The sequence below is a fragment of the Ornithorhynchus anatinus genome, chromosome 3, assembly GCF_004115215.2.
Source record: "Ornithorhynchus anatinus isolate Pmale09 chromosome 3, mOrnAna1.pri.v4, whole genome shotgun sequence".
Taxonomy (NCBI): Eukaryota; Metazoa; Chordata; class Mammalia; order Monotremata; family Ornithorhynchidae; genus Ornithorhynchus; species Ornithorhynchus anatinus.
Window position 1 is genome coordinate 42299465 of NC_041730.1, and position 26313 is coordinate 42325777.

Here is a 26313-nt window from a genome sequence, read left to right on the forward strand (position 1 = left end):
CTGAAAGCCCCGTGGCTTGCCCAAGGTCATACCGCAGGCACCTGGCAGAGTCAGGATTAGAACTCAGGTCCTCCGACTCCCGTACCAGTGCTCTTTCCATTAGGCAATGCTGCTTTCCAAGGAGTTTTCCAAGGACCTTGTTTCTCCCAAGTCTGACTCAGGTATGGCAAATTCAATCCCCAAGGAAGCTGAAGCTATTCTAAAAGTGTTCTGTAAGTGTTTCAGAGATATTTCGGGAACCTGTTAAGCAATTGAAATGCAAAGAGATTTTTCTAACAGCAAAAAAAAAAAAAAAAACCCTCAAAAAGTTCCAGAAAGGTTTACTTCGGGGTCTAAGCCAGAAGGAAGTGAAGGGTAGGGTTGGGGTAAAGAATAAGAAACCTCAATAGATCTGATCCTGGAAATAGAAGCTGAGGATTCCGAACAGCTGTAGGGCAGCAGCAAGAAACGAGGCAATCCTTCAGGAAACTTTGCCCCTCACTTCAATCTTTTTCTAGCTCCGGTGTTGTTCTACTGCTTGGACTGTTGACATCACTCAGTAAATGGCATTTGTGAGCACTTACTGTGTGCCGAGCACTGTACTAAATGTTTGGCAGAGTACAATGCAATACTGTTGATAAACCCTATTCCTTCTTTCATTCATTCAGTCATATTTATTAAGCACTTCCTATGCGCAGAGCGCTGTACTAAACACTTGGGAGAGTTCAGTACAACAATAAACAGACACGTTCCCTGCCCACGGACAGTCTAGAGATGGGGAGAGACAGACATTAATATAAATAAATAAATTACTGATATGTACATAAGTGCTGTGAGGCTGGTGGGAGTGGGGGGCTGAACAAAAGGAGCAAGTCAGAGTGACACAGAAAGGAGTGGGATAAGAGGAAAGGGGAGACTGAGTCAGGGAAGGCCTCTTGGAGGAGATGTGCCTTTACTAAGGCTTTGAAGGTGGGGAGAGTCATTGTCAGATTTGAGGAGGGAGGGCATTCCAGGCCAGAGGCCGAGGCGAGGAGTCGGAGATGAGACAGATGAGACCGAGGCACTGGGAGAAGGTGAGCACTAGAAGAATGAAGTGTGCAGATTGAGTTATTAGGAGAGTGGTGGCAAGGGTGGGATTCCTGCCCTCACTGAGCATCTATCTCTTCAGAGACCAATTCCCCGACTTTGCAAGTACTGTCTGCAAACCAATACGATTATAAAATCTGAGCCCTACACTTTAATTTCCAATTTGTGACCATTCTGTAAGTGTTCTTCTTTACTAACAAGCAGCAGCAGAGTACTCTTTGGGCGGACATAGAGCAGAGCAGAACTCCAACTAAACAATATTAATACCAACGGAGATACCTTTGATGATGTGACCTAGTGGAGAAACTAAGGGCCTGGGAATCAGAAGGGCCTGGGTTCTAATCCTTGTTCCGCCACTTGTCTGATGCGTGACCTAGGGCAAGTCACTTTATTCCTCCATTCCTAGAGTCCCTACAGAAAAAAAAGTACTGATAGAATATGCTTTAAAGTATACACTGAGTGTCGAGGAAACGTCAAGGATTTTAAATCTAGGACGAAGAACCGTTATTTAAATTGGCGGAAAATGAATTAGAAGATAGGGAGGAGAGGAGAAAGTGATATGAACTTTTTCTTGGCTCTGCTCTCTAACATTTCTAAAGACCCAATTTATTTCCCAAAACTGTAACTTTCAAAGAAAGCCAGCCCTCTCCAGACTAGTGCTGCCAAAATACTACAACCCTGCAGATACCGTTTGAGAACTTTCAAATCGCTGAATTTTCAGAAGCATTTTATTGAAGGTAGGTCACTGATTTGGAGCATGATCAGGGGCCCCTAATCAATCAACATTAAGGCTGAGGAGATTTGAAGAGGGGAATCTTTGAAGATGAGAGCAGAGCCTAGGAAACTCAGGAGCAGATCCAGCCTTAACTGGGCCCTGCCAACTCTCCCCACCTGAATCACTCAATCAGTCATTGCTACTTAACCTTCTCCGTGTGCCTTGTTCTCGCCTGTCCCTCTGTTGACCCCTGGCCCACATCCTACCTCTGGCCTGGAATGCCCTCTCTCCTCAAATCTGCCAAACTAGCACACTTCCCCCCTTCAAAGCCCTACTGAAAGCTCAACTCCTCCAGGAGGCCTTCCTGGACTACACCCCCTTTTTCTCTGCTCTCCCTCCCCTCCCCATTGCCCCGACTCCCTCCCTGTGCTCTAACCCCCTCCCTGTCCCACAGCACTTGCGTGTGTAAATGTACATATTTATAATTCTATTATTAATGATGTGGATAGATCTATAATTCCATTTATTCACATTGGTGCTATTGATACCCATTTACTTGTTTTGATGTCTGTCTCCCCCCTTCTAGACTGTGAGCCCATTGTGGGCAGAGATTGTCTCTATTTGTTGCTGAAAGTGCTCATTACAGTGCTCTGCACACAGTAAGCGCTCAATTAATACAACTGAATGAATGATGAATGAATATTGGGCACATACTGTGTGCAGAGCATTGTACAAATGCTTGGAGGAATTGGGAGACATGATCCCTGTCCAGAGGGAGCTTACAGTCCACAGAGAGAGACAGGCATTAATCAAAGTAAATATGTACAGATGCACTTACACGTACATATGTACGTAAGTGATGTGAGGCTGAGGGTGGCTGTAATAACGGGTCCAAGTGCGTAAGTGGACACAGAAGGGAGAGGGAGTAGGGGAAAAGAGGGCCAATGCTATCACTGCTTTCAAGGATCTGGTGATTTCTCTTCTCTAAACCCACTCTGACTCCTTCCTCTCAATGGCCCTCGAGGCAAGAAGCTTGCCGTGGGCAGGGTTTGTGACTATCAACTCTGTTGTATTGTCCTCTCCCAAGCACTGGGTACAATGCTTTGTGCACAGTAAGCACTCAAATGATACTATTGATCTCATCCGTCTCATCTATCTGGCCACCAACCTCTCGCCCACATCCAACCCCTGGCCTCGATCACCCTCCCTCTTGCTAGCCAACAGACAATCCCTCTCCCTACCGTTAAAGCCTTACTGAAGGCACATGTCCTCCAAGAGGCTTCGCTTTACTAAACCCTTATTTCCTCTTCTCCCACTCTCTTCTGCATCGCTCTTGCACTTGAATCTGCTCCCTGGACCACATCTCTCATTCAAACGTGGCACGGAGCAATCGGAAGGCATGCATAAGGAAGGGCTCCCAGAGAGATCCCATCTCGTGTCTTTTCTTGTCTTATGCAGTCGAGTCATCTCCGACCCATAGCGACACCATTTAGCATGCCCCAGCTCCATCTGCAATTTTCTGGTAGTGGATCCACAGAGTTTTCTGGGTAAAATTGCAGAAGCGGTTTACCGATGCCTCCTTCGCACAGTAAGCTTGAATCTCTGCCCTCAACTCTCTCCCGTGCTGCTGCTGCCCAGCACGGGGGAGTCTTAACTTGTAGCAGATTGCCTCTACTCACTAGCCTCTGGCCAAGCTAGAAATGGAACGGCTATGCCTCGGCTTGACTCTCCCTTCCGTAGTCGAGACTAGTAGAGTACTGGAAACTCTCTCAACTCTTCATTCATCCACCCTAACCCGGCATTTTCCATGACTCTCGGTATGAAATGCAATGAAAGAGCAAGTTGGCGATCTTCCCTCTCTTGGCTAGCTAATGAGTCAGCTCAGCCCCATTAAGAACAGGAGGAATTTGTGAACTTTTTGCAGCATGCTGTCAGGTTTGCCTGATCCAAACAAGTGGGCAGATTCAGTAGGCTTCTGAATCCAACTGGCTGCAGTTTCATCTCCTTGAACTGGATGATTGTGCAACATTACTCACTGAAACCACAGTCACTTGATTTCCTTTCTGGACTTTTCTTTGCACTAGATTTTTCTTTCATTCATTTATTCATCTCTTCATTTGACCCTAGTTATCAAGCACTTACTGAATGCAGAACACTGTACTAACCACTTGGGAGAGTACGATATAACTATGAACGGACACGTTCCCTGCCCACAATGACCTTACAGTCTAGAGGGGTTTTTTTGGCTTCTACCCCTCAGTTTCTTACTATAAAAACATTGTTGAAAATAGTTGTTTATGATTTCAAAGCTTAGAGGCTTCGGTGTAGCACTGAACATATAGTCAACATTCTCCTTGGCATAGTATTTTTTAATGATGATGATCTTGATGGCATTCGTTAAGCTCTTCCTACGTGCCAAGCACTGTACCGAGCATTGGGTAGATACAGATAATCGTTAGACAGTTGCCTCACTGGATTCACAGAGTAAGTTATTGGTTAGGTGCAGCGCATTGTTCTAAGAGCTGGGGTCGATACAAGTTAATCAAGTTAAACCCCATCCCCTACAGGGCTCACAGTCTATGTAGGAGGGAGGAGGATTTAATCCCTATTTTACAGAGGCAGTAACTGAGTCACAGAAAAGATAAGTGACTTCCTCAAGGTCACACAGCAGACACGTAGTGAAGCCGGGATTAGAATCCAGGCCCTCTGACTCCAAGGTCCGGGCTCTTTTCACTAAGCCACGCTGCTTCCCAAATTGCTCATTAGATCAATCAATAGATGATATTTATTGACTGTTTACTGCATGAAGAGTGATACTAAGTAAGGCTTCATGGTCTAAAAGAGTTATTCCTACCCCTAAGCCTCTTCTTCAGGCTAAATAATTGCAACTTCTACTGCTCTTTAAGGTTTCTATCACCAAGCTTTTAATCATTCAGTAACTTTCTAATCTCACTCTAGGTTCTCTACCTTTCCAGAGGAGGGCCAAATTAGGCAGAGTACTCAACAGACACCTGCCTAACTCTATATTAGAATTGTCCTTTGTAAATTATATCATTTTGTTCATATTAGTGTCTGTCTCCCTCTCTAGACTGTAAGCTCGTTGTGAACGGGGAATGGGTCTGCTAATAGCGATGTATTGGACTTTCCCAAGCGCTTAGAATGGCGCTATACACACAGGAAGTGCTTAATAAATACCAGTCATTGATTGATTGATAGAGCCACATCCGGACGTAGTACGAATGCCAAATCCCCCAGGGTCTTCCTTGGGTGGTGGGGCAAGGAAGCAGTGACAGAACCCCTAAACCTGCTCCTCCAAAGGAGGAAAGTATAGGTGAGGAGGGGGGTGAGGCGGACACGTAGGGTATTAACCTCTTCACCTGTCAACACTTCCCCAGCTGCTTCGTCACTCAAACTGACACCAGAGGGAATATCCCACTGACAGATTTACCCTTCCACCAGCTCGGCCGTGGCCGACAAGTTGCTTTACTGTTCCCCCAACTGGACACGACAGTTCCCAATAGCCTTGGACTACATTTCCTCTTTTACATTGTTTTTCTTGATGTGTTCGGGTGGGTGGTGATGTCACAACTCGGTCACCAAGGAAACCAGTGGAGAGGGGTGGTTTAAGGGAGATGTGAGTCATTCCTCGAAGCGTTCTCCAACCCGTCCCATGCTGTCACCACTGCCGCTCAGAAGCTGCAAGAGAGAAGATGGCGGGGAGAAACCCAGGAGGGGGAATTTTGCTATTTACACACACGTGAGCAGGCACGGCCTAATTTCAGTGTTATTTTCTTGTCCGACTCTCCCATTTACAGTTCCCTTGAGAGGTCAGGGAAGAAAGAGCTACCTCCCATCATCATTCCCTCTAATTGAGTTCAGAGTGTGTTCTGAAAGCTGGGTTACCAGGCAATGAAACATTAACAGAATCACTGGCAGAAAATGCTTGCCCTCTTATCTAGAACCTCCGTTGAGAGGCAGCCTGACCTAGTGAATAGGACACATATCTGGGAATCAGAAGGAACTGGATTCTAACCCTGGCTGCAGCGTGGCTCAGTGGAACGAGCACTGGCTTGGGAGTAAGAGGTCACGGGTTCCAATCCCTGCTCTGCCACTTGTCAGCTGGGTGACTGTGGACAAGTCACTTAACTTCTCTGTGCCTCAGTTCCCTCATCTGTCAAATGGGGATTAAGACGGTGAGTCTCACGTGGGACAACCCGATTACCCTGTATCTACCCCAGCGCTTAGAACAGTGCTCTGCACATAGTAAGAGCTTAACAAATACCAACATCATTATTATGATTACTTATGGGCTCTGTGACTTTGGACAAGTCACTTAACTTCCCTGGGCCTCAGTTTTGTCATCTGTAAAATGGGGATTCAGACGGTGAGCCCCGTGTGGGACGGGGGGTGTGTCCAACCTGATTAGCTTCTGTCTACTACAGTGCCTGGCACCTAGTAAGCACTTAACAGAGGTCATTAAAAAAACCCTGTGCAATAATAACATGTAACATTTTGTTTATCATTTACTACACGTCAAACAGGTCAGACACAATCCCCCTCCCACATGGGGTTCACAGTCTATGGGAGAGGGAGGTGCAGGTATTGGATCTTTATTATACGGATGAGGAAACTGAGGCAGAGAGAAGTTGAGTAACTTGTCCAAGGGCACACAACCATCAGTCAATCAATCGTATTTGCTGAGTGCTCACTGTGTGCAGAGCACTGTACTGAGTGCTGGGGGGAATACAGTGTAACAGAGCTGATAGCACATTCTCTCCCCTTCTGATAATAATAATAATGGTGATATTTGTTAAGCACTTACTATGTGCAAAGCACTGTTCTAAGCGCTGGGGGATACAAGGTGATCAGGTTGTCCCACGTGGGGCTCACAGTTTTAATCCCCCTTTTACAGATAAGGTAACTGAGGCACAGGGAAGTTAAGTGACTTGCCCAAAGTCACACAGCTGACAAGTGGCAGAGCTGGGATTTGAACCCATGACCTCTGACTCCCCAGCCCGGGCTCTTTCCACTGAGCCATGCTGCTTCCCCAAGCTAGACTGTAAATCCGGTGGGGGCCGGGATCGTCTCTCTTTATCGCTGAACTGTACTTTCCAAGCGCTTAGTACAGCGCTCTGCACCCGGTAAGTGCTCAATAAATATGATTGAATAAATGAATGAATGAGCAAGCTTACAGTCTAAGCAAGAGGCCGAACTGGAATTAGAACCCAGGTTTTCTGACTCCCAGGCCTGTGTTCTTTCACTTGGCCACGCTGCTTTCTCTGCCCAACAAGGTTAAACATCCTCAGACAGGAAATAGTATAGCATCCTTCGTCTGCCTGACTTAAATGGGAATATGAAGTTTTCCCGTGGATTCAGCCCGTTTTTTTTTCACCCTACCCGGAGCCGGGAAGCTGACTCACTGTGCGTAACGGTAATAATAAATGATAAACGATCCATAAGTTTCGCCATTCAGGAAAACAGTATCAGACATAGATGCTACCCTTTCTCAATGTGCAGGTGTGAAATCATTAATACTCAAAGAGCCGTGCCTTTGTGGGAATGATATGATTGCCTAATAAAGAATGTGTACTCATCCACCTTTGCTGACAAATCAGCCTCTATCTAACCCTCTCCAAAAGAAACATTCCAACTTCCGATCAGGACACCTTTGCCTTTAATGACCATCATTTTCTTCCTCCTGATTTAGCAGTGAGTCTCATGCCACTCCTTGATCCTATGGTGATCATTCACACCCAGAACCTGACCTTCACATGTGTCTAGTTACCTGCCTTATCTTGAATTATCATTCCATAATTCATCTGCCAGATCGGGCGACTCTCAACTTTAAAGGATATTTACGATATACTTTTTTTTATTTTAAGGTATTTCTACAACAGTTCTAAAAGAGAATCTAAAATCTTAATGGATTTTCTAAACACCGAATTTTAGTAGCTTAGTGTGAATCTTTTCAAAAATTATAAATTCCATGAGCATTCTTCTCAACGTTCAGTTACCTGGTTGGTATTAAATAACCCCTTCTTTGCAGGGGAAATAACTCTTTTAAGAATTTCCAGCAAGACAGTCAGCTATTACACTGGGTAATTTTGCTGAAGGTTGATGTAGTACAACTGCCCTCTGTGTTTAATATTCTACCTAACCTTCAGCTGTACATTTAAAATATCAAACTCTGATGGAAAGACGCCTCAGTCCTAATTTCTGAAAAGGCATGTATCTAATTTTTATAACAATTGGCTGTACCTACCTATCCAAATTAATTTGTTATTAGAATTTTAGTAGGTTATTATATTCAGCAACACTCGCATATTCTGGCATTACCAGCCTAGGGAGGACTGAAGCTCCAAAATGTATTACAGCAATATCCATTCTTTCCAATTTTTGGAAGTGAATTATGTCTTTAATACTGTGAAGACAGCCAAGGACTCTGAGTTTTCTCATTTTTCCTGGATCTCTGAGACAAGAAAATGGAGGAAATTCTTATCAACTCTGAATCTATCTCGGTTTCAAAAATGCTCATATTTTAAACTTCCAATCAATAATCATCCATCAATCAACAGGGTTTATGGAGCTCTTACCGTGTACAAAGCACTACACTGAAGCACTCGGAGGAGTAGAAAAGAGTTAATAGAATGATCCCTGCCCTGAAGGAGCTTACAGCAAGGGAGACAGACACTAAAATTAAATAATTACAGGTAGGGCGAAGGAATAGAGTAGAAAGATATGATAATAATTATAATTATGGTACTTGCTAAGTGCGTACTATGTGCCAGGCACTGTTTTAAGCACTGGGGTAGATACAAGTTAATCAGGTAGGACACAGTCCGTGGCCCACATGGGGCTCACACTCTTATCCCCATTTTTCAGATGGGGTGCCTGAGGAACAAAGTTAAGCGACTTGCCCAAGATCACACAGTTCCCAGGTCCTTCTGACTCCCAGGCCCATGCTCTATCCATTAGGCCACGCTGCTTGTACATATATGTTGTGGGGAAATGGACAGGAGCTGAATGTACTCAAGTTTTTCAGTTCTTGGAAGTGCTGAAATGGCAGTAGGGAGTGAACTCGGGGGTGGAGATGAGAGAGACAAGAGTGAGGCTTGAAAGGAGTGAAGCATACAATCTCGAGTGTATTGGTAGAGCCCAAGTTGTGAGGAGAGAAGTATAGAGTGCCTCCAAGTCAGTCATTTATTGAGTGCTTATTGTGTGCTGAGCACTGTTACTAAGCGCTTGGGAGAGTACAATATAACAACAAAAAGATGCGTTCCCTGCCCACAACAAGCTTACAGTCTACCGCCTTTAAGTCAGAAGTCAAGAAAATTCCACTTGATGCAGAAAGGAAAGATTTTTTTCCACTTCTGAGTAGTGGGGAGACATGCCCAGCACTGTGTTTAAGGAAAATAATCCAGGCAGCAGAACCAAGTATGGGATAGAGAGGGGAGAGCCTGGAGGCAGAGAGGTCAACGAGGAGGCTGATGTAGTAGTCAGATTGCAATACGGCAAGTGTTCAGGCCAGCATGGTGGCAATTTGGATGGAGAGGAAGTGACAGATTCTGGAGATGCTGTGAAGGACGAACAGGCAGGATTTGTGGCCAACTGAATATGGGAGTTGAGAGAGAGGGAGGGAGGAAGAGAGAGAGAGAAAATCCACGACCTTCTGACTCCCAGATCCAGGGTCTATCCACTATGCCTTGCTGTATCTCTGCAGCTCCACAGAATCCATGACTCCACTGCCTTAAGTGTGCCCATAAATCTCTATTGCAGTTGCCACAAAATGGTGTTGGCAATTCTGAGCTGACATTTGGCCTGCTCAGAGCAAGAACAGATAATTGGTCTGGCTCTCCATACCTATGCCAGGAACTGTGGGTAAATTGAATATTTCTCCATACTTCTTGGGAGTTGTCAAGAGCCGTGACCTAAGTAGTTAGGAAATCTATTTATATTAATATGCAATAATAATAATAATGATGTTGGTATTTGTTAAGCGCTTACTATGTGCAGAGCACTGTTCTAATCGCTGGGGTAAACACAAGGGAATCAGGTTGTCCCACGTGGGGCTCACAGTCTTCATCCCCATTTTACAGATGAGGTAACTGAGGTACAGAGAAAAAAAAATGATGGTATTTGTTAAGCGCTTACTATGTGCAGAGCACTGTTCTAAGCGCTGGGGTAGACACAGGGGAATCAGGTTGTCCCACGTGGGGTTCACAGACTTCATCCCCATTTTACAGATGAGGTAACTGAGGCACAGAGAAGTGAAGCGACTTGCCCACAGTCACATGGCTGGCAAGTGGCAGAGCTGGGATTTGAACTCATGACCTCTGACTCCAAAGCCCGGGCTCTTTCCACTGAGCCACGCTGCTTCTCTACATCATTTTACAGATGAGGTAACTGAGGCACAGAGAAGTTAAGTGACTTGCCCAAAGTCACACAGCTGACAAGTGGCAGAGCAGGGATTCGAACCCATGATCTCTGACTCCAAAGCCCGTGCTCTTTCCACTGAGCCACGCTGCACATGGGTATGATGAGAGAACAGAGTTGCCAAGGAAATTTTTTCATCAACAACGTTAGAAGTTTCTCTGATGTGCTTTATAAGAGTCTCTCTGAGAAAAATTAGGTGAAGCCCCCAAATCCATGGAGTTGTTCAAATTACTTTGTTATGGAATTTTGTTATAATGGAAGTGTTTGAAGAGTTTTACTGAGATTATCTTTTCCCAGTGAACAATGTAAAAACCATAAAAATAAGGTCAAACTGCTGGCAAATCCTGTCGGCTCTTCCATCACAACATCTCCTGGATTTACTACCCTAGACTATTATGTACGCCTCCTTAATGTTTTTTCCTGCCCACAGACATTTCCCTTTCCAATCTACATGACATGCCACAGCCCGGCTCATCTTACTGCAATGCCATTCGTCACAAATCTCTCTCTCCCTGCCTCAAAATCCTCCACTGGCTTCCTGCATCTAGCAAAAACTCCCCACGATAGGCTTCCAGACTCTCCGCTGACTCGCTCCACCTTACGCATTCCCTCTTTACCACACGTTACTACCCAAAAATAATAATAGTAATAATGTTGGTGTTTGTTAAGCGCTTACTATGTGCAGAGCACTGCTCTAAGCGCTGGGGGATACAAGGTGATCAGGTTGCCCCACGTGGGGCTCACAGTCTTCATCCTCATTTTCCAGATGAGGTAACCGAGACACAGAGAAGTTAAGTGACTTGCCCACATTCACACAGCTGACAAGTGGCAGAGCAGGGATTCGAACCCATGACCTCTGACTCCCAAGCCCGGGCTCTTTCCACTGAGCCACGCTGCTCTCAAGATGATCTTCTTACTGTACCTTACTCCCGACTCTCACTGTCACCTCAGTCTGGAACTCCCTCCCTACCCTAATCGGACAGGCCATGGCCATCTTCATAATTCAAAATCCTCTTTAAATCCCACCTCCTCCAATAAGCCTTCCCTGATTAAGTGCCAGTCATAAAAACCCATCAGCCATCTTTAGAATTTTTGTACTTATTTATACCACCTATCCTCGGCACTTATGTGTATATGTTTATTCAATTCTTTACTCTACTTTCAATCAGTCATTCGGTAGAAGCGGCGTGGCCAAGTGGAAAGAGCAAGAGCCTGAGCGTCCGAGGACCCGGGTGCCAATCTCAGCTCTGCCATTTGTCTGCAATGTGTGACCTTGGGTGAGTCACATAACTTCTCTGTGTCTCAGTTTCTTCCTCTCTAAAAGTGGGATTAAATCCTACTCCCTCCTACCTAGACTGTGAGCCCCATGAGGGACAGGGGCTGTGTCCAAACTGATAATCAGTACTTAGAACAGTGCTTGTTACAAAGTAAGTGCTTAATAAGTACCATAATTAACTAATTAACTAATCAAGAGTACTTCTTGGTTGATTAATCTGTGCAGAACATTGGATTAAGCCCTGGGAGAGCACAGTAGAGTTAGTCGGCTTGATCCCAAGCCTCAAAGACCTTACAGTCTAGCAGGGGAGACAGACACTAAAATAAATTACAGCTAGGGAGGAAGTCATCCAGGGTAAAGATATGTTCATAAGGGCAACAGAGGGGTGTGAGCAAAGAGGAGTGTGAGTACCAGTGTGGCTCAGTGGAAAGAGCACGGGCTTTGGAGTCAGAGGTCATGAGTTCGAATCCCAGCTCTGCCACTTGTCAGCTGTGTGACAAGTCACTTAACTTCTCTGGGCCTCAGGTACCTCATCTGTAAAATGGGGATTAAGACTGTGAGCTCCATGTGGGACAACCTGATTCCCCTATGTCTACCCCAGCGCTTAGAACAGTCCTCTGCACATAGTAAGCGCTTAACAAATACCAACATTATTACCCAAGTTCTTAGGGTGATACGGAAGTGCCGAAGTAGCAGCGGGGGTTAAAATCGGTCGTGGAGGTGAGAAAGTAATCGGGGAAGGCCTCCTGGAGGAGATGTGATTTCAGAACGGCCCAGAAGATGCGCAGGTCAGTGTTCTGCTCGATGGGAAGGGGGCGGGTCGGTGATGACAGAGATGAGAACAAGGCATAGTATGTTCACATTAGAAGAACAGAGCGCCTGGGCTCGTAGTGGGAGAGGAGTGAGGCTAATTTGGGGGAGACAGCTGATTTGAGTGCCTTCAAGACAATGGTCGGACGATTCTCTTGATGTAGAGAGACTTGTTTTGGGAGGCTTTTGCGAAGTGGGGATTCCTGTGCGGGATGATCTTCTAGGAAGATGATCCAAGCCGTGGACTGGAGTAGACTCGGAGGCAGGGAGGTCTGCAAAGAGGAAGACACAAAAGACAAGTAGAGTGGGGATACTACAGGTACTTGGACCAGAGTCAGGGGGCCAATTCCGAAGATGTGGTGGAGGAAAGATTGACAGGTTTTGGTGGCAGATTGACTTTCATATCAGTCCCTCCCTCCTCACCTCCGCCAAACTGATTCTCTTCCCCTCTTCAAAACCCTACTTAAAACTCACCTCCTCCAAGAGGCCTTCCCAGACTGAGCTCCCCTTCTCCCTCTACTCCCTCTACCGCCCCCCCTTCACCTCTCCGCAGCTTAACCCTCTTTTCGCCTCATCTCCCTCTGCTCCTCCCCCTCTCCCTTCCCATCCCCTCAGCACTGTACTCGTCCGCTCAACTGTATATATTTTCATTACCCTATTTATTTTGTAAGTGAAATGTACATCGCCTCGATTCTATTTAGTTGCCATCGGTTTTTACGAGATGTTCTTCCCCTTGACTCTATTTATCGCCATCGTTCTCGTCTGTCCGTCTCCCCCGAATAGACTGTAAGCCCATCAAACGGCAGGGACTGTCTCTATCCGTTGCCGACTAGTTCATTCCAAGCGCTTAGTACAGTGCTCAATAAATACTATTGAATGAATGAATGAACATGAGTGAGAAAGCTCCTGATGAGCAGAGAACGTGTCCTTTTCTTGCCTTGTACTTTCCAAGTACCTAGTCCATTGCATTGTACCCAGTGGGTGCTCAATAAGTGTTATTACTTTTGCTAATGACACTTGGCTGCTTTGCCAATTAGTGTCAGGGGAATCTGACAGATATTTGACAGGGTTCAAAATGTCCGGGACAGGTAAGGGGCATTTCCATGAGATTGCCTTTTAGTGCACACATCCTATTTATATTTAAATTAATATCTGTCTCCCCCTGTGAGCTGTGAGCTCCTGTGGGCATGGAATGTGTCTGTGGTTATACTGTGCTCTCCCAAGTGCTTAGTACAGTGATCTGCACGTGGTAAGTACCCAATAAGTATGACTGACTGACCAGCAGCTTGTTGCCCATGTGTTCTGATAACTCTGCACTCCCCTGAATTCCTTGACAACCTATCACCCGACGTTGGAGATATTGGATGATGTGGGACTGAGCTGACTCTTCCATGCACGGACCCCGCATGGCCCGAAAAAATCGGTCTCCCCTTCCCTGTGGGTTCCAAGAAATAGCCAGTAGCCAAAAAGTCACAACCGTTGATAGTGGACAGAATGTCTAGTTTGGGAGGAATTTCTTATTCATTATAATGGAATTAAAACCAGAGCCGCTCACGACCGTTGCCGCCGGGACTCTGGAAAAAAAGGTTGTAGTTTAAGTCCTTTGGTAAAATAGCATTTGCTATAACAGGATTAATACATAATCTCTTAAACAAGAACCTTCTGTTCACAAAGGCGGAGAAGTCGGCTTGCCGACACAACTCTTCAGAACTGGGAAGGGGAGTATTTCACAAGAGAAAAAGAGCAATTCGGCACTGCTTTAGAATATCAGTAGTGACGGGTTGAATGCCATCCAGAGGTCCACGGGTGAGGGACGCCACTGTTATGAGTAAAAGCCGTGGACATCCCAGAGCAGGAAGCATCTAAGAGAGCAGCCAGGGGTTCTCAACCACCTGGGTGCTGTTCCCCCTTTCCCCTTTCTCCCCATCGTGCCTCTCACTGTCATAGCAAAGGAATCTCGTTCCAGACTTGATTAGGGAGCAAGCAAACACCCAAGTGTCAGGACGGCGATACGACCCACTGAAACCGATGATGACGGGCAGGCCTCGATCCTGAGAACCTGTACAAAGGAGGTGATTATCGTGATGGTTTGGAGAGCATCACTCACACTCGCTCATCTGGGTTCGGCTTGGTCCTGTTGGGGTACAGAGTGAAAGGAGGGAGATTCATTCGTCTATTCATTCATTCAACCGTTATTTATTGTGTGCGAAGCACCGTACTAAGCACTTGGGAGAGTACAGTATGACAATAAACAGACACATTCCCTGCCCACAATCAGTGATGTACCCCCTGTAGAGTAGGAGCTTAGAGTGTATTTGTAAATAATAATAATAATTCATTCATTCATTCAATAGTATTTATTGAGCGCTTACTATGTGCAGAGCACTGTACTAAGTGCTTGGAATGTACAAATCGGTAACAGATAGAGTCCCTGCCCTTTGATGGGCTTATAATCTAATACGGGTTTACAGTTTAATAATAATGATGGTATTTGTTAAGCACTTACTATGCACCAAGCACTGTCCTAAGCGCTGGGAGGATACAAGGTAATCAGGTTGTCCCACGTGGGGCTCGCAGTCTTAATCTCCATTTTACAGATGAGGTAACTGAGGAACAGAGAAGTGAAGTGGCTTGCCCCAAATCACACAGCAGACTGTGAACGCCACGTGGGGCAACCTAGTCACCTTCTATCCCCAGCTCTTAGTCAGAGGTCATGGGTTCGACTCCCGGCTCTGCCACTTGTCAGCTGTGCGACTGTGGGCGAGTCACTTCACTTCTCTGTGCCTCAGTTACCTCATCTGTAAAATGGGGATTAAGACTGAGAGCCCCACGTGGGACAACCTGATTCCGCTGTATCTACCCCAGAGCTTCGAACAGTGCTCGGCGCATAGTCAGCACTTAACAAATACCAACATTATTATTTGCACAAGTAAGCGCTTAACAAATACCATCATTATTATTATTACTAAGTGGCGGAGGTGGGATTAGAACCCATGACAGCCGAGTCCCAAGCCCGTGCACTTTCCACGGAGCCATGCTCATGTCTCCCCATTAGATTGTGAGGTCTTTGGGGGCAAGGAACTGGTCTTTTACCACCAGTGCTTTACCCACATCCTCCCTCAGGCCTGGAACTAGGTTCTCCTTTGTATCCAACATTCAGTAGTATTTGAATGTTGGATATAAAGTACAACAGTCCACCACTCTCTCCATCTTCAAAACCCTCCCCCAAAATCATATCTCCTCCAAGAGCCTTCCTTGATTGAGTCTTTCACACTTCCCCCCAACCACCCTCCCCTTTGTGTTGACTAAGCAATTAGTTGTGCATCCACTAAGCTAAACAGTTTGATTCTCCCTCCGGGCCCATAGCACTTGTGTAAATATCCTTATTCTCTACTAGTGCCCGTATTTGTAGTTTATTTTAAAGTCTGCCTCCCCATGTCAACTGTAAGCTTCTTCAGTTCGATTCTCCCCCCAGGCCCATAGCACTTATGTAACTATCCTTATAATAATAATGTTGGTATTTTTTAAGCACGTACCATGTGCAGAGCACTGTTCTAAGCGCTGGGGGAGATACAGGGTAATCAGGTAATCCCACGTGAGGCTCACAGTGAATCCCCATTTTACAGACGAGGTAACTGAGGCACAGAGAAGTGAAGTGACTTGCCCACAGTCACCCAGCTGACAAGTGGCAGAGCGGGGAGTCGAACCCATGACCTCTGACTCCGAAGCCCAGGCTCTTGCCACTGAGCCGCGCTGCTTCCCATACAAGGTGATCAGGTTGTCCCACAAGGGGATCACAGTCTTAATGCCCATTTTTGCAGATGAGGTAACTGAGGCACAGAAGTTAAGTGACTTGTCACACAGCTGACAAGTGGCGGAGCTGGGATTTGAACCCATGACTTCTGACTCCCCAGCCCGTGCTCTTTCCTCTAGCCACGCTTATCCTCTACTATTGCCCTTATCTGTAATTTATTTTAAAGTCTGCCTCCCCATGTAAACTTAGCTTCTTGTGGGCAGGGATCACATCTACCAACTCTATTATATTGTACTTTCCCAAGCACCGTTCTAAGTGCCCGGGGTCTTTCCACTGAGCCACGCTGCTTCAATTAGACTGTGAGCCCGTCACTGGGCAGGGATGGTCTCTCTCTGTGACTGAATTGCCCTTTCCAAGTGCTTAGGACAGTACTCTGCACATGGTAAGTGCTCAATATCTAGGAATGAATAAATGAATGAATGAATGACTGCATGCATGAATGACTGCATGAACGAATGAATGACTGCATGAGCGAATGACTGACCGACTGACGAATGAATGACTGCCTGTCTGAATGAATGACTGAATGACTGAATGAATGCATGAATGACTGACCAAATGAATGAATGCCTGCATGAATGAATGATGACATGAATGAATGACTGCATGAATGAATGAATGCCTGCATGAATTACTGACTGACTGAATGAATGAACGAATGACTGACTGAATGAATGAATGAATGAATGACTGTGTGAACGAATGAATGACTGACTGAATGAATACATGAATGAACGAATAATGAATGAATGCCTGCATTAATGGATGAATGAATGACTGCATGGCTGACTGAATGAATGAAAGAATACATGACTGAATGAATAATGAATGAATGCCTGCACAATGAATGAACGACTGCATTAATGAATGACTGATTGAATACACGAAAGAAAGAATGAATGAATGATGAATGCTTGTATGACTGCATGAATGAATGACTGAATGAATGCATGAATGCATGACTGATTGAATGCATGAATGAATGACTATGAATGAATGCCTGAATACATGTATGAATGACTGAATAATGAATGAATTATTATTATTCATGAATGAATGACTGCATGAGCGAATGACTGAATGAATGCATGAATGACTTACTGAATGAATATATGATGAACGAATGAATGCATGACTGAATGACTGAATGAATACAAGACTGACTGACTGACTGACCGAATGAATACATGACTGCATGAATGAAGGAATGAATAAAATGAATGAATGAATGCACGCATGCATGAATGAATGAAAAAATGAAAGAATGAATGACTGCATGAATGAATGAATAATGAATGAATGCCTGCATGAATGAACGACTGCATGAGCGAATGACTGAATGAATGTCTGACTGACTGAATGAATGAATACAGGATGGATGAATGAATGAGCGCATGAATGAATGAAAAATGAATGACTGAATGAATATATGACTGACTGACTCCATGAATGAACGACTGCAGGAGCGAATGACTGAACGAATGTCTGACTGACTGAATGAATGAATACAGGATGAATGAATGAAAAAATGAATGACTGAATGAATCCATGACTGACTGACTGACTGACTGCATGAATGAACGACTGCAGGAGCAAATGACTGAACGAATGTCTGACTGACTGACTGAATTAATACAGGATGAGTGAATGAATGCATGAATGAATGAAAAATGAGCGACTGAATGAATACATGACTGACTGACTGACTGCATGAATGAATGACTGCATGAGTGAATGACTGAACGAATGTCTGACTGACTGACTGAATGAATACAGGATGAATGAATGAAAAAATTAATGACTGAATGAATCCATGACTGACTGACTGACTGACTGACTGACTGACTGACTGACTGCATGAAAGAATGACTGTAGGAGCAAATGACTGAACGAATGTCTGACTGACTGACTGAATGAATATGGGATGAATGAATGAACGCATGAATGAATGAAAAAATGAGTGACTGAATGAATACATGACTGACTGACTGACTGACTGCATGAATGAACGACTGCAGGAGCGAATGACTGAACGAATGTCTGACTGACTGAATGAATACAGGATGAATGACTGCATGCATGAATGAATGAAAAAATGAATGACTGATGAATACATGACTGACTGACTGACTGCATGAATGAATGACTGCATGAGTGAATGACTGAATGAATGTATGACTGACTGAATACAGGATGAATGAATGAATGCATGCATGAATGAAAAAATGAATGACTGAATGAATCCATGACTGACTGCCTGCCTGCCTGAATGAACGACTGCAGGAGCGAATGACTGAACGAATGCACGAATGACCGACTGAATGAATACAGGATGAATGAATGAACAAATGAATGACTGAATGAATCCATGACTAGACTGCCTGAATGAACGACTGCAGGAGCGAATGACTGAACGCATGTCTGACTTACTGACTGAATGAATACAGGATGAATGAATGAACAAATGAATGACTGAATGAATCCATGACTGACTGCCTGAATGAACGACTGCAGGAGCGAATGACTGAATGCATGTCTGACTGACTGAATGAATACAGGATGAATGAATGAACGCATGAATGAATGAAAAAATGAGTGACTGAATGAATACATGAATGACTGACTGCATGAGTGAATGACTGAATGTCTGACTGACTGACTGACTGAATACGGGATGAATGAACGCATGAATGAATGAATGAAAAAATGAGTGACTGAATGAATACATGACTGACTGCATGAATGAATGACTACAGGAGCGAATGACTGAATGAATGTCTGACTGACTGAATACAGGATGAATGAATGAACGCATGAATGAATGGAAAAATGAATGACTGAATGAATCCATGACTGACCGACTGCAGGAGCGAATGACTGAACGTATGTCTGACTGACTGAATGAATACAGGATGAATGAATGAAAAAATGAGTGACTGAATGAATCCCTGCCTGCCTGCCTGCCTGCCTGAATGAACGACTGCAGGAGCGAATGACTGAACGCATGTCTGACTGACTGAATGAATACAGCATGAATGAATGGAAAAATGAATGACTGAATGAATCCATGACTGCCTGCCTGCCTGCCTGAATGAACGACGGCAGGAGCAGATGACTGAACGAATGCACGAATGACCGACTGAATGAATACAGGATGAGTGAATGAACAAATGAATGACTGAATGAATCCATGACTGACTGCCTGCAATGAACGACGGCCGGGGCGAATGACTGAACACATGTCTGACTGACTGAATACAAGATGAATGAATGAACAAATGAATGACTGAATGAATCCATGATTGACTGCCTGCAATGAACGACGGCCGGGGCGAATGACTGAACACATGTCTGACTGACTGAATACAAGATGAATGAATGAACAAATGAATGACTGAATGAATCCATGACTGACTGCCTGAAATGAACGACTGCAGGGGCGAATGACTGAACACATGTCTGACTGACTGAATACAAGATGAATGAATGAACAAATGAATGACTGAATGAACCCATGACTAGACTGCCCGAAGGAACGACTGCAGGGGCGAATGACTGAAGGAATGGCCGAATGACCGCCTGAGTGCATGAACACATGAATGACTGCGCGAATGAAGGCTGATCGGGCCCAGCGCCCGCCTCTTTCCTCCCGGCCGGGCCCCGCGCCTGCGCAGTGGCGTCGCGGGGCGCCCCGCCCGCCTCCCTCCCTCCTCCCTCCCTCCTCCTTCCCTCCTCCCTCCTCCTTCCCTCCTCCCTCCTCCCTCCCTCCCTCCCTGCGTCCGCCCCGCGGCCCGTGCAGGCCCCCCGGGGTTCCTGCGGGGGGCGCTGCGGAGCGGGGCCTGTCCCGGAAGTGTTCCCCCGGAAGTGGAGGCCGCGGCGGGGTCGGCGGCCGCCATTTTGCTCCCGTCCTCAGCGAGCGGGGCCCGGGGCCGTCGCCGCTCGGGAGCCGCTCTCTCCCCCCTCCCCGGGGGCCGCCCTCTCTCCCCTTTCCGGCGACGCGTCGCGGCGGCCAGGCGCCATGTCGGGGGAAGGAGCGGCGGAGCAGGTGAGGGAAAGACGCCGGGGACGGGAGGGACGACGACGACCCTCATGGCGACGGGGGCGGCCTCGTCCCCTCCTCGCTCCGCTCATTTCCATCCATTACTCCTTCGTTAATGAGGCGTCTGTGTCCTCGGAGTCTCCCTGCTTTGCCGTAGGCTGCGAGACGGTCCTTGTCGGGGGCCGAATGGCCCATTCGGAGCGCTTAGGGCAGTGCTTCGCACCTCGTGAGGCCTTCATGGCCGCGATGGATGAACGAGGGGGTCCCTCCGGCCTCGGGCCTCCCCCTCCCCGCCCGCCGAAGACCCCCGGGGGCCACACCTCGCGCTGCCGCGGCGTCCCGCGGGGCGTTTTCGGTTTTTTTTCGAAAACCCAACCGTCGCCGAAGCGTTTAGGAGCTGCCAGGAAGCGCCCCGGGGGAGGGGGCCGCCCATAATCGCCCTTTCCCTCTTTTTCTCCCAGCTGGGGAAACTGAGGCACGCCCGGCCCGCAGCAGGCGAGTGCAGAATAAGGGGGGGGGGGCGTTTGTGACGACGTGCAGAACACTGCTCTAAGCGCTGGGGGGATACGAGGTGATCAGGGGGTCCCACGTGGGGCTCGCAGTCTGCATCCCCATTCTGCAGATGAGGTCACTGAGGCCCAGAGAATAATAATGGTGGTGTCTGTTAAGCGCTTACGATGTGCAGAGCACTGTTCTAAGCGCTGGGGGGGATACAAGATGATCAGGGGGTCCCACGTGGGGCTCACCGTCTTCATCCCCATTCTGCAGATGAGGTCACTGAGGCCCAGAGAATAATAATGGTGGTGTTTAAGCGCTTACGATGTGCAGAGCACTGCTCTAAGCGCTGGGGGGATACGAGGTGATCAGGGGGTCCCACGTGGGGCTCACCGTCTTCATCCCCATTCTGCAGATGAGGTCACTGAGGCCCAGAGAATAATAATGGTGGTGTTTAAGCGCTTACGATGTGCAGAGCACTGCTCTAAGCCCTGGGGGGATACGAGGTGATCAGGGGGTCCCACGTGGGGCTCACCGTCTTCATCCCCATTCTGCAGATGAGGTCACTGAGGCCCAGAGAATAATAATGGTGGTGTTTAAGCGCTTACGATGTGCAGAGCACTGCTCTAAGCCCTGGGGGGATACGAGGTGATCAGGGGGTCCCACGTGGGGCTCACCGTCTTCATCCCCATTCTGCACATGAGGTCACTGAGGCCCAGAGAAGAATAATGGTGGTATTTGTTAAGCGCTTACGATGTGCAGAGCACTGTTCTAAGCGCTGGGGGGGATACAGGGTCATCACGTTGTTCCACGTGGGGCTCAGTCTTCATCACCATTTGGCAGATGAGGTCACTGAGGCATGGAGAATAAGAATGGTGGTATTTGTGGAGCGCTTACGATGTGCCGAGCACTGTTCTAAGCGCTGGGGTAGACAGGGGAATCAGGACGTCCCACGTGGGACTCACCGTCTTGATCCCCATTTTACAGATGAGGTCACTGAGGCACAGAGAAGTGAAGTGACTTGCCCACAGTCACACAGCTGACAAGTGGCAGAGCTGGGATTCAAACTCATGACCTCTGACTCCAAAGCCCGGGCTCTGTCCACTGAGCCATGCTGCTTCTCTTACTGGGCTTACTGTGTGAAGCCTTGTGCTGGCTGCCAGGCTGTTAATCGTGATAAATGTGGGGCTTTTGGAAGCACTAGGGGCCTCGCTCTGTATTTAGCACTGTGGAAGATATTCAGGGCAGATACAGTCCCTGTCCTACGGGGAGAAAAAATATTGGACGCCCCATTTTACAGGTGAGGAAACCGAGGCCCTGACTCCCTCTTTCCCCTAAGCCACGCTGCTTCCGTGTCACCGTGAGCGGAATCACTTCTCCGTGCCCCCAGTTTCCTCGTGTGTAAAATGGGGATTAAGACTGTGAGCCCCACGTGGGACAGCCTGATCACTTTCTGTCTAAAAATAATAATGATGGTATTGGTTCTAAGCACGGTTCTAAGTGCTGGGGGAGACACAAGGTAATCAGGCCCCACGTGGAGCTCACAGTCTTCATCCCCATTTTACCCATGAGGTGACTGAGGCACAGGGAGGTTAAGTAACTTGTCCAAAGTCACCCAGCTGATAGGTGGCAGAGCCAGATTAGAACCCACGACCTCTGACTCCCAAGCCCGTGTTCTTTCCACTAATAATAATGTTGGTATTTGTTAAGCGCTTACTATGTGCAGAGCACTGTTGTAAGCGCCGGGGGAGATACAGGGCGATCAGGTCATCCCACGTGAGGCTCACAGTTAATCCCCATTTTACAGATGAGGTAACTGAGGCATGGAGAAGTGAAGTGACTCGCCCACGGTCACACAGCTGACAGGTGGCAGAGCCGGGAGTCGAACCCATGACCTCTGACACCGAAGCCCGGGCTCTTTCCACTGAGCCACGCTAAGCTAGGCTGCTTCCCTACCCCAGCGTTTAGTGCAGTGCTTGGCACGCAGTGCTTAAATACCATAATTATTATTACAGTGCCTGGCACCTAGTAAGCACTTTAATGTACCATTATTATTATTTAGTATTACCTGCTCTCCTTCCTACTTAGTGAACCCCGTGTGAGACCTGATCGTTTTGTATCTTTAGAGAAGCAGTGTCGCTCAGTGGAAAGAGCCTGGGCTTGGGAGTCAGAGGTCATGAGTTCGAATTCCGGCTCTGCCACTTGGCAGCTGTGTGACCGTGGGCAAGTCACTTAACTTCTCTGTGCCTCAGTTCCCTCATCTGTAAAATGGGGATTAAGACTGAGCCTCACATGGGACAACCTGATGACCCTGTATCTACCCCAGCGCTTAGAACAGTGTTCTGCACATAGTAAGCGCTTAACAAATACCAACATTATTATTATTATTACCCCAGCGGTTAATATACTGCTCGACGCCTAGTAAGGGTTTAACAAGTACAGCAATGATTATTTTAAGTGGGGAGCGAGGATTACATCCCAGGGCTCCTCACTCTTAGACCTTTGTTCCTTCCACCAGGCCACGTTGCTTCTTTCAGAAAATGCCCAAGTTTAGGGTCGCTTTAGGTAAACGAAATGGAGAAGTAGACAATTCGGGTTGGAAACGAGAGGAACCTGCGCTTTGGGTACAAAATAGTAGTAATGTAACATTAAAAAAAATCCGAATTTTGCCCTGTTACTTGTCTTGGAAACAGCAGGAGCAAATCGTCTGCTTTTATGCTTAGATGAAGTAAGAACTGTGAGTGTCTGACTTGGGTCACTTATTCCTAGTATGTGTGCAAACCATTTTTTGGAGATCACATGCAGACTTCTGGATTTGTCTAAAAATTTTTGACTCTGTTGGCTAAATTATTTTTGATGGGTTTTACCTAACGTACGGTTGTACAGCCAGCCACACATCATCTGCCAAAGGGGATACCTTGAACGATCGTTTTACCAAACACCACCTCCTTCAAACATTTCGTATCAGAGCTGCTTACCAAAGAACAAAATGGACTAGTTTCATGACTTTTGCCCATGCTTGGTTGGCTTACTAATGAGCACTGGTTGTAGAGAGCCAAAGGGAATAAATAGTAAAGGAACTGGATAATTTACAGATTGGGTAATCAACCCCAGAATAATTAAGAATTGTCTTGAGCAATGAATAAATTGGGTAATCAACCCCAGAATAATTAAGAATTGTCTTGAGCAATGAGTTTTGATAGGCCAGAGGAGCGCAATATTACCTGGAATGAGCTTCAATTTGCTTAAAAATTTCTGGGTTGCTAAGAAGTGCAAAGTTTTTTGCTGTTTTTATTACTGTGAAAAAACAATATTGAATCCTACGAGAAAGTGTTTTCTTTACCTGTTTGGGATTAGATATAATGGCAGAATTAGTGAACTTTTTATTACAATGCTCCTCTAGATACAGCGTGACAAGGGTCCTATAGAAACAGTTGTGCATCTGGTGTCGAACACGGGGTGAAAACTACCGTGCCGGTTTTCCTTAAGGTGGGGGGTCTGCAAGAATGTAGCCCTCACATTAAAGGAGAACTCCATTATATTGTCGTTGTACCTTCCCAAATGCTTCGAAGCGGCATGACGTAGTGGATAGAGGATGGGCCTGGGAGTCAGAAGCTCACAAGTTCTAATCCTGGCATGCCACTTGCCCGCTTCTCGGACAAGTCACCTAACTTCTCTGTGCCTCACTCACTTCATCTGTAAAAGGGGGATCAAAACTGTGAAGCCCCACGTGGGCCAGGGACTGTGTCCAACCCCATTTGCTTGTATCCACCCCAGCACTTAGTACAGTGCCTGGCACATGGTAAGTGCTTCACAAATTCCATAATTATTAATTATAATTATTAGTACAGTGCTCAGTAATTGATTCCACGTAGATCAACTTGTCTTAAAACTGGGTGTCTTGGATCAGTGAGATCTTGGATCAGTGAGACTCGATCAGTCAGTGTATTGAGCGCTTAGTATATGCAGGGCACTGTGCTAAAACCTTGGGAGAATAAAACAGAATCAGTGGACATGTTCGCTGCCTGTGTGTAATTCATAAGCCCAGTTTATATTAGTACTCTTGGGCTCTGCCTTCTATTTTCCAGATACCTTCTTCCCCAGGTCTGGAACTACCCCCTTCAACTAACCTGACTGCTCACAGCTCTCCCCACCTTTACTGCTCTCCTAAAATCGGAGATCTGTGAACGAGCCCTTCCTGATTAAACCCCCGACACCACAAGACGCATCAACCCATCAGCCGCTTCTAGCACTAATTTATTTGTACTTCCTCTCAACATTTATGTTGAATGTTAAATGAGTTGTTCATTCAATTAGTTATTCGGATTGACCTATTTTTATGTCTTTATTTAAACACGCTCCCCCACCCCCCCAACAACTGGGGCTTAAGCTCCTTGTGGCCAGGGAAGATATCTCGTGCTTCTGTTGTAATTTCCTAAGTGTCGTGCATCATGGCCAGGGGACACTCCAGTGCTATTATTAGTACACATGTGGATTCGTAAGCTTTACCGTATGCTCTCGCATGGTGCACACAGGAACCACACATTATTAAAGTGCTTACTTTGTGCAAAGCACTGTACTAAGCACTGGGGGAAGGTAAAGGATATGAATTTAACACCGATCAGGTCCCCGGGAGATAACAGTCCAAAGAGCGGGGATTGAGGACATGGAAAACAATGAAAGCAGCAATACTACAGCAGAAGGAAATTGTCTTAGGTGTGCCCTGAGCCTCACCTGGCAGGGCTGTCCTCGTTCCAACAGTCAGAATCTTGCCAGCCTTTGAAAAGAGGAGAGGGTGGCATGCTCTCTGCAGCGAGCCTTATTGTGGGAGAGCTCCAGGCCACTTGGTTGTGGCTCCAGCTGCTTCCACCCCAGTCCAACTAAGCATAGCATCACCCCAATGATGCCAGGTAGGAAAAGGAGGTGTCTCCCCCTCCCCACCAAAGCCCAGGTAATTATGACTGATAAATTAGGCATGTGTGGGGTTCACTCAATGAGTAGTATTTACTGAGGGCTTACTCTGTGTAGAGCAAAGTATAACAGAGGCCCCCATTTCGTTTAAAGCTTGGGAGTAAAGCGCTGGGGGAAACAAAGAGAAAGGAATGGGAAGAGATGGAAAGCAAAGATTCTCACTTGTGCTGCCTCCTCCTCCACAGTCACTCTTCTGGTTCTTCCCCCCAGATGAGACATTCCAAAGGCCTATGAGGAGGAGCCATCCTCCCGCCTCAGCTCCTCCTTGGTCTGCCCACACAGCCTAGGTGATCCACCAGGGAGCTGTTTTCATGGCACGTACTCTCTGGAGCTGCACGGTGACTGGGCCGCTTTTGCGTCTGGATCTGGTTGCGGGAGTGGCTCTTGATTCATCAAGGCAACCCAGCTCCATTGATAGGGCCTTGACAGCAGCGCAGGACCCCTGGACGTTTACACCACCCCAGCAGATCTGGAGCTCTGACTCTTCTTAGGCATTTCCAGTGGGAGGTTGATGGCCCCTCGTAGGGCGGTTGGGTAGGGCAAGAGGTGGGGTTACCATCTTTGCGCCAGCTGTGGTTCTTTTCTGATTGGGAACCTGTGAGTGTGATGGCCATGGAAACTACACATAGCAGCTCTCTGAGGCATGTCCCAGGCTGTCTGGGATGAAGCAGGTATAGGCCCTGAGCTCCAGGGCT

The 26313-nt window shown here is 46.7% G+C and overlaps 1 protein-coding gene across 1 annotated transcript in view; it reads left to right on the forward strand.

Annotated features, from left to right (window-relative positions):
* The first annotated feature begins 19982 nt into the window (after window positions 1–19982).
* The window catches only part of CSTF3 (cleavage stimulation factor subunit 3), a 79437-nt gene continuing 73106 nt past the window's right edge, over window positions 19983–26313 (forward strand). The window contains exon 1 of the mRNA XM_029060309.2: window positions 19983–20158. Coding sequence (XP_028916142.1) covers window positions 20132–20158 — 27 coding nt within the window. The 5' untranslated portion in view covers window positions 19983–20131. The remainder of the gene's footprint in view (window positions 20159–26313) is intronic.